Source organism: Pelodiscus sinensis, chromosome 5 (genome assembly GCF_052426305.1).
Source record: "Pelodiscus sinensis isolate ZL-2025 chromosome 5, ASM5242630v1, whole genome shotgun sequence".
NCBI lineage: Eukaryota > Metazoa > Chordata > Testudines > Trionychidae > Pelodiscus > Pelodiscus sinensis.
The window spans coordinates 20,635,167-20,644,668 of record NC_143056.1 but is presented as its reverse complement, the minus strand read 5'-3'; the positions used below and the strand labels follow the sequence as shown (position 1 = coordinate 20,644,668).

The 9,502-nt window shown below is 53.1% G+C and overlaps 1 protein-coding gene across 1 annotated transcript; it reads left to right on the top strand.

Moving 5' to 3' along the window:
- The first annotated feature begins 309 nt into the window (after positions 1 to 309).
- On the top strand, positions 310 to 5,678 carry LOC149524295 (uncharacterized). The gene is given in 2 exon segments (XM_089778344.1): positions 310 to 3,651; positions 3,654 to 5,678. Coding segments are annotated over 2 exon segments (2,364 nt in total). The 5' UTR covers positions 310 to 2,003; the 3' UTR covers positions 4,370 to 5,678.
- Positions 5,679 to 9,502: the final 3,824 nt, after the last annotated feature.

Below are 9,502 nucleotides of genomic sequence, written 5' to 3'. Positions count from 1 at the left end.
GTGGCATCGGCCAGGTATTCATATAGGTCACGGCCCCGTCATAGGTCCCGCTCATCGGTCAGATCATCTCACCGGGAGCCGGTGGACCAACAGCAGTGGCAGGGGCAACCCCAGTGGGCTTTCTGGACGCCCTGGGCATACTACCAGGCTCAGGGGCCTCCCCCTACGGGGCCGGCAGCGGGGTCATCACGAAGGAGTAGCACCCCGTCTGCCACCCCCTTGACAGCCCCCCGCGCCTGGAGACAGCTCGTCAATGGTGGCGATGCCAAGACCCCCGGTTATTGGTCAGGGGTAGGGGGCTATGGCCCAACCTATGTGGACATCTCTGCCCAGGGGGAACCAGGGGCACAGATAGCTGAGGAAGAGGCAATTCCCTCAAGGGAGTTCTCGTCGTCTTCACCAGACGAGGCCCTGGCCGACCCCGCGCCCCAGCCCCCGTCGATGGACTCCAGGGCGCACCAGGAGCTGCTCTGAAGGCTGGCGGTCAATCTTGCGGTCCAGCACGAGGAGGTTCACGAGGACCTAGATCCTATGGTGGACATCATAGCAGCAGCGGGCCCTGGTCGAGTGGCGCTCCCACTGAATAAAACGGTGGACAAGCTGTCTAAAACTCTGTGGCAGACGCCGGCTTCTATTGCACCGACCCAGAAGGGGGTCGAGAGAAGGTACTATGTACCCCAGGAGGGGCATGAGCATCTTTTTACCCACCCGGCTCCGGGATCCATAGTGGTTCAGGCCGCTGGGCAGAAGGAGCGCCAAGGGCCTCCAGGTCCTACTCCGAAGGCGAAGGAGCCTAGAAGATTGGACCTATTTGGCCGGAAGGCCTACGCCACTGGGGGCCTCCAGCTGCGTATAGCTAACCAGCAACTGATGCTGGGGCGTTATGCTTTTAACATATGGGCGTCTATGAAGAAATTTGCCAGCCAGCTTCCTCCCGAATCCCGCCAGGAATTCAGGGCCCTGACGGAAGAGGGACAAGCAGTGGCGCGTACCTCTCTCCAGGCGGCCTTGGACGCAGCTGATTCGGCAGCCCGCACTATGGCCACAGGGGTTGTTATGAGGCGTAGTGCCTGGCTGCAGGTGTCTGGCATCCCACCGGAGGTGCAGACCACCATTCAGGACCTGCCCGTTGAGGGGCCGGCCTTGTTTTCAGAGCAGACTGATTCCAAACTGCATAGCTTGAAGGACTCAAGAGCGACCCTGAAGTCACTAGGGATACATACCCCGGCGCCTCAGAGGCGCTCTTTCCAGACTAGACCCTACCCTAGAAGGGGGCAAAACAATGATAGGGGTCACAGGAGAGGCTGCAACAATAGCCGCCCTGACCTCTTCAGAGGCAGGCGTAGGGGCCCTCAGTCAGACTCCAAGAGAGGCTCAGGTCCGTCACCCGGTCACCAAACTAAGCCCTCATTTTGAAGGTACGCCAGAGAGCAGAGTACCAGTAGCGCCTATCTGTCCATCCTTTGGGGACCGTCTTTCTCTCTTTTATCAGGAATGGTTAAAGATCACGTTGGACCGTTGGGTCCTAGACCTGGTGAAGCAGGGATATACTATCCCCTTCCTTTCCTACCCTGCCTCTCACCCCCCCATCCCCTTCCCTTTTCAGGGACCCCCTCTCACGAGACACTCCTTTGGCAGGAGGTGTCCAACCTGTTGACGCTAGGGGCCATAGAAAGAGTGCCCCCAGACGTAAGGGGAAAGGGTTTCTACTCCCGCTACTTCCTAGTACCCAAGGCGAAAGGGGGCATGCGTCCCATACTAGACCTCCGAAACCTGAACACCTTTATAAGGAAGACAAAGTTCAGGATGGTGACGCTAGCCTGCATCATCCCATCGCTCAGAAAGGGGGACTGGTATGCTGCTCTCGATTTAAAGGATGCGTACTTCCACATTTCAATTTTTCCAAGTCACAGAAAATTCCTACGGTTCACGGTGGGACAGGACCACTTCCAGTTTACAGTCCTCCCTTTTGGACTGTGTACAGCCCCGAGAGTCTTTACCAAATGTATGACGGTGGTAGCCGCATTTCTCCGGCGGCACAGGGTCCAAGTGTTCCCATACCTGGACGACTGGCTCATAAGGGGCAAGTCTCGAGAACAGGTGTTGGATCATGTCTCAAGGGCCAGGGTTTTGTTCGAGGGTCTCGGCCTCCTCAAAAACGAGGCCAAATCACTGCTAGAGCCCACGCAAGTCATAGACTTTGTGGGGGCCCATCTGGACTTGCCTTTGGGCAAGGCGTCCCTACTGAGAGACAGATTTATGACCATTCGCTCTCTGGTAGTGGGGCTGCAGGAGTTCCCGACTACGACGGCGAGGACCTGCATGAGGCTCCTAGGCCACATGGCGGCGGGCACTTACGTGGTCCAACACGCCAGGCTGCGCATGCGCCCATTGCAGGGGTGGCTCAAGGTAGCGCACAACCCCTTGAGGTCGCCGCTAGACGCGGTAGTGACCATCCCTCAGGACATTCTTCGTTCGCTGGACTGGTGGAAAGACGAGGGCACGGTGTGTGCGGGGGTCCGATTCACCAAGCCGTCCCCATCAGTGCAGCTGGTCACGGACGCTTTGGACGTGGGATGGGGCGCTCACCTGGGCAACCTCAGGATGCAAGGTACGTGGCCAACAGAGGAGGCTCACCTCCATATAAATATCAAGCAACTGCGGGCGGTCTGGTTGGCCTGCAGGGCGTTCCTTCCCCACTTACAGAACAGAGTGGTGGCGGTGCTGACAGACAACACTACGGCTATGTTCTATATCAACAAGCAGGGTGGGGCGCATTCCTCTCCCCTGTGCCGGGAAGCCCTAGATCTATGGGAACTGTGTATAGCCCACGGTATTTTCCTGGAGGCATCTCACCTTCCGGGAACCAGGAACGGGCTAGCAGACAGGCTCAGCCGTTCGATCCAGGCACACGAGTGGGTGCTAAGGTGGGATGTACTTCACGGGGTCTTCCAAAGGTGGGGGTTTCCCCGCCTGGACCTGTTTGCAACTCTGAGCAACACCAAGTGCAGGGAGTTCTGTTCGTACATGGGGCACGGTCTGGGCTCTCGGGGAGATGCACTGCTGATCAGCTGTCCCAGGGGCCTACTCTATGCCTTCCCCCCGTTCCCTCTGATCCACGACACACTCCTCAGAGTGCAGAGGTTCAGGGCCCGGATCATCCTGATAGCGCCAGTATGGCCTCGACAGTACTGGTTCACCACCCTGCTGGATCTGACTGTGGAGGGCCCGCTCAGGCTACCCCTAGTGCCAGATCTAATCACTCAGAGCTGCGAGGCCGGGGTGGCACTCCACCTGAGCCTTCCATCTCTCCACCTAGCAGCGTGGCTCCTCAGTGGCTCTCAGTGATGGAGCGGACCTGCTCCAGAGCAGTCCAGGAGGTCCTCTTACAAAGCAGAAAGCCGTCCACTAGAGCCCTTTACGAGGCTAAGTGGAAGAGGTTTACTTCCTGGCTGGAGAGCAGGACGCTAGTTCCAGGTGAAGGGGCGGTTCCGACTGTCCTGGAATTCCTTCTCCACCTGCGGAAACAGGGCCTGGCCACAGCCTCCCTAAGGGTGTACCTGGCGGCCATAGCGGCCTTCCACGCCGGGGGGGGCCAAAGGTCTATCTTTGCCAATCCCTTGGTTAAAAGATTTCTAAAGGGAGTCGACAGGAGAGGCCAAATGAGAGACCTCCGGTACCGGCTTGGGACCTTAACCTGGTCCTGACTGCCCTTATGAAGCCCCCATTCGAGCCCCTGGCTTCATGCTCTTTGATACATCTGTCCTATAAGGTAGCTTTCCTTGTGGCCATTACCTCGGCCAGGCAGGTGTCAGAGCTTAGGGCTCTCACCTCAGAACCACCTTACACGGTGTTTTTTAAAGATAAGGTGAGGTTGCGTCCACACCCGGGGTTTCTTCCCAAGGTGGTCTCGCACTTCCACATGTCCCAAGATATTTATCTGCCAGTGTTTTACCCCAAGCCACACGCGTCGCCCAGGGAACAGGCTCTGCACTGCCTGGACGTTAGGAGGGCATTGGCTTTTTATATAGATAGGACACGAGAGTTTCGTAAGTCAACTCAATTGTTTATTTCAGTGGCGGAAAGGATGTGTGGTCAGCCAGTCTCGGCACAGCTTATATCCTCGTGGATTACTTCCTGCATTCGACTGTGCTACGAAGGCGCTGGTAGACCAACGCCGCGCATAACAGCACATTCCACTAGAGCCCAGGCAACGTCGGCGGCGTTCCTGGCCTGCGTGCTGATCTTGGAAATCTGCAGGGCAGCAACCTGGTCATCGGTGCACACCTTTGCAGAGCATTATGCAATCACGCAGCTGGCCAGGGAGGATGCTGCCGTCGGGACGGCAGTTCTGTGTTCTGCAGAATAATAAAATAGTAGTTAGTCACCTTCCGACCCCGCCTCCGGAGGGGGGACACGGCTAGGGACTCACCTAATCAGAATGGACATGAGCAAGCACTCGAAGAAGAGGTTACTTACCTCGTAACTGTAGTTCTTCGAGATGTGTTGCTCATGTCTATTCTTCATCCCACCCACCTCCCCGGGTCGGAAGGAGCCAGTGGGAGGGCCAGCAGGGGTATATATGCACCGGTATACCGGCGCCACTCCAGGGGGCTCCCTGCTGGCCCTATGGATACTGCTAAGGGAAAAAAGCTCCGGAATCCGTGCATGCGGCGCACGTACACCTAATCAGAATGGACTTGAGCAACACATCTCGAAGAACTATAGTTACAAGGTAAGTAACCTCTTCTTTTGTCCGGACTGAGGACTGTCTATCCGTCTTCCCTGTGGTGTGAGTGAGTCTGGGAGCCATCCTTGTCCGGGGACTGGCTGACCAAGGGGCTCCTGTCCCCGCGGTCTGTGTGACTGGAATCTGCACAATCGCAGCCGCACCGCACCTTGGATACAATCCTTGGAGTGAACGCAAGGGCGATTGAGGCAGTAGCCTGTGGGCTTCTTTTGTGTGTTGCACTGGGCACCACTCTGACGAACCCGAATTTCCTCCTTGTGTGATTGATGTATGAAGTCCTCCTGTATGGGTAACTAGACGTCTAAGCAGGGATAGTTCCCTAAAGGGACCCTGGCTCAGTTTATATATTTTAGAAAGGGTCCGGACTCCTGTAAATTTCTGGAAAAATTATCTAGATTGACTCTGGGGGGATCCCAAAACTCAGTGGCCACTGTTAGGATCTTGGAACAAAGACCAAGTGGACGTCTTAAAAGACAAACTTGGCCTTCCCAAAACTAAATTGGCTAGAGGAGAGGTAGATTGTTTCATGCAGTGGTGGGATGAGGCAAATCTTAAATGGACTGAATCGAAGCTCGCCTCCCTTAAAAATTCTAATTATAAGTAAAAAGCTTTATTGGAAACCTCCTCTCCCACCACCAGACCAAGCGCTTCCCTTTACCCTGTCCTCCAAGAAGACTCAGACCGGTCCTACTTGAAGCTATAAACCCTGGACCCACACGGAGCTCCACTCAATTGTGAAAGGTTTTCCAAAGCCCCAGGAAAACCCTACCAAATTTGCAGAGGAATTTTGCTAGTGTGCAATGCCTATGAACCCTCTGAAGCAGACCTCCTGCAACTGTGTAAGCTACTTATAACCCCATAAACAGCAACAGAGAAAAAAACCCGGGCAACTATCACACAGACTGACTGATGGTTTTTTTGTTTTGTTTTTTTTTACAACATTCTGGTATACAGCAACCGGGTGAAAATGGACAGGGCGCCCTGGCGCATGCGTTTGTTAATGGCCTCCTATCTGCTATTAGCAGTATGTTAAAGCAAATAAGTGTTGGATGGGAGGCCAAGACCATGGACAAATTGCAAGCAGTGGCAGAGCATTGCCACTGCACTCTAAAAGGAAAGAGAAGCAGTCCTCACAAAAGTTAATGGCTCTGCAAATACAGCATTATTCAGGGCAGGGCAGACAGTACTGGGAATGGGGAGGGTACCAAGAATGGGGATGAGGTCGGAGAAGGGGTCATGGCACGGGTTTTGGGGATTTAGAGGTTTCAACTCCGGTCATATCCACCCTGTGGGAACAAGGCATTATTGTCCCCTGTTCCAGCCCCTGTAACACCCCTATCCTCCCAGTTCGAAAAGCTGATGTCAAATCATGGCGGTTTGTTCAGGATCTTAGAGCTATTAACTGCATTGTTGTACCCACCTTTCCTGTAATCCCTAACCCAGCAACTATTCTGGCTTCTATCCTGCCAGATGCAACTCATTTTACTGTTGTTAATCTGTGTTCTGCTTTCTTTTCTGTCCCGGTTCACCCTAAGTCCCAGTATCTTTTTGCCTTTTCTTACAAGGGGCAGCAGTACACATGGACCATGCTTCCCAAGGGGTACACAGAAAGCCCGTCTTACTTTTCCCAAGCATTAGCCAGAGACCTCGTTGACCTGGTCTTCCCCTCTGGGTCCACATTGGTCCAATGTGTAAATGATTTACTCCTCTGTTCCCCTTCATTATCTGCCTCAGAAACCGACTCTCTAGTGCTTCTCACTGCCCCCACCTTAGGGTTACCTGACTACTGTAAGCCTTTTACCCTTTTCTGCCACGAGCAATCTGGTTGTGCACTTGGGGTTCTTACTCAGGAGCATGGTGGCAAAAAAAAAATAGTTCAGTAGCTTATTTCTCTGCCACCTTGGATCCTGTTGCCCAAGGTCTACCCCGCCTGCATGCTGTGGCTACCGCGGCACGCCTAATTGAAATGTCTGAGTCCCTTGTCCTCCGCTCTCCTGTTTCTCTCATGGTCCCTCACTCTATAGAAACTCTCCTGCTACAACATAATACAGCTCACCTTTCCTCCGCCCGCCTCACTTTTACTGCTTTCGGCTTCACATATCACCATAAAGTGCTGTTCTCAGTTGAACCCTGCCACTCTCCTTCCTCTGTCCGATGACGGTGAACCCCACGACTGCCTTGCAGCTGTCTCTGCTGTCACTGTCCCATGCCCCGACCTTTCTGATGTCCCTCTCTCTTAACTCCGACCTTGTGTTATTCACTGACGGTTCCTGCTTTCGAGATAGACAAGGTCATCTCCTTGCAGGAGATGCTGGGGTATCACTCTCTGAAGCCCTAGAAGCTCCGCCGTTACCTTCTGTGACAGCGCAAGTCGCTGAACTAGTTGCCCTAACCCGCGCTTGCTTTCTGGCTGAGGGGCGCTCCGCCACCATTTATACTGATTCTCGTTACGCTTTTGGGGTTATACATTGCTGCTCTCCTGTATGCAGTTTTACTCCCATCTGCATTAGCTATTGTTAAGTGCCCTGGCCACTCCACAGCAGATACTGATGTTGCTAAGGGTAATGCTGCCATAGAACCTTCCCCAGGTGCGTTTCTCGGTTCCCTTTCTGTTTCTGTACCACCGCCGTCCCTTTCTGACGTCACCCTGCTCCAAGACTCTGCCCCAGAAACAGAAAAAGACTCCTGGATCGCCCAGGGTTGCTCTCTATACCCCGATTCCCTTTGGTGCTTGCCTACTGGTGCCTTTGTGGCCCCCTTTTCACTCTACCCCTCTCTGGCTGCCCTGCTTCACGATGTTTCGCATGTCGAAAAGGAGGGGATGGTCTCTGCTGTAACTAAGGCAGGATGGTAAGCCCCCACATTTCAGCTGTTTTGCAGCCCGCCACTGTGCCGCCTGTACCACTTGCCAAAGCTACAATGTTGGCAAATCTGTAAAGGTAGCTCAAGTGTTCTGGGGTCTGCCCCAAGCACTGTTCTTGCATTGGCAGCTTGATTTTGTACAAATGCCTGTGTGTCAACTATATGAATTTATTTTGGTTATGGTATGCTTATTTTCGGGTTGGATTGAAGCCTTTCCTTGTCACAAAGCTGATTCACTGTCTGTTGCCAAATGTTTGTTAAATCATATTATGCCTGCCAAAGGAATTCCTGCCATTTGTCCAGTGACCGGGGTACACATTTTACTGGACAACTTGTTCAGCACCTGGATCGTGTATTACATGTCACGCATTTGCTGCACTGTCCTTACCACCCACAGAGCGCAGGTGCAGTTGAACGACTAAATGGCGTGCTAAAAAAAATAAGCTTGCAAAAATTTGTGACTCTACAGGGTTAAGCTGGCCAGCGGCCTTACCATTGGCCCTTATGGAAATTCGATCCACCCCATCCCAAAGACATAAATTAAGTCCTTTTGGAATTGTTATGGGGTGCCCTATGCGAACAATGGCTACCATTACTCCAGTCTCAGACTTGAACTTGACTCACAGTACACTCCTTCAGTACTGCAAGGGACTAATGCAAGCTGTAAGTCACTTCCATTCACAGGTTCAAGCTGCCTGGCTGATGGAACCCACCTCGGATGCCTGCCACACTCTCAAGACAGGCGATTAGGTCTACGTACAACATCACTATCAAACTCGCCTTGGAACCCCAGTGGAAGGGCCCGCATCAGGTGCTACTCATTACCCAGATGACTGTTAAGCTATCCGGCATAGCAGCACGGATACATGCTTTGCAGTGTAAGAAGGCACCACCCCCAGCAGACCAGTCATCGCCTCAGGACCACGCAGAGTCAATTTTGACTCCAGAAGAAGACGTAGAGGAACAGCCTGCAATACCTTACAACCTACGTTCACGTAAGGGTTGCCTGAAGCAGACGACAACCAAAAGCAAGGCCCAAGAAGAAGCAGTAGTGAGCCTAGCACCTGCTGCCTGGTGGACATAAAACCGTGACTGCGGTTCCCTCAGCTGAGGTTGTCAGAACCAAAAAGGGTCTTGCCTTCAACATGTGCCTCTGGTGGGGCCTGTTCCTCGGCCACTGGTGTCTTAAGGTCTGGGGAATCCACAATGACAATTTTTGTCCACCAGCAAGTATGGATCGCTCAGACCCTTAATATCTCTAATTGCTGGGTCTGCAGCCACATCCCAGCCCACTCACAAGCTGGTTCCTGTCTTGGCAATCCCACTTAATTCCCCAGGCCTCACCAGAGGACCTCATCCGTTTAACAAGACATGGAACAGTAATGACACTTGGGAAGCAGTGGGAATAAATGTATCTAAATGGTTAAGTGTGGAGGAGGGAAAAGGTCACTGGTGTTGGGTGTGTAATGGGACGGGTCTGAATCTGGGGAGGAGCAGTTGTCTAAGATCGGAGAATGAAATCACTCTCATGCTCCCCCTACAGCCACCCTAGTGAGAACAGTACACTCTTTCAATGCCATGCAAATAATACCACTCCCCGTAAGGAGAATCACTGTGTGCCCTTCGAGGGATATTACTCCTCCTTTGTAGACACCTATATGGCAAAGGGGTTCAACTGACCCTTCCCAGCTTTGATAGAGCATCAGTGGGTCTGCGGGACAAAAGCCTATATCGCGTTACCAGTTAACTGGTCAGGTATCTGTTATCCCGCCCAACTTTTCCCACAATTCCGAGTGTTAGAGTCCTTCCCACGAGAACGCCTCCGTAATTTTAGGTGAAAAAGAAGGGACTTGTCAGATGCCCAATGGTATGTGAATCACATAAGCCCCT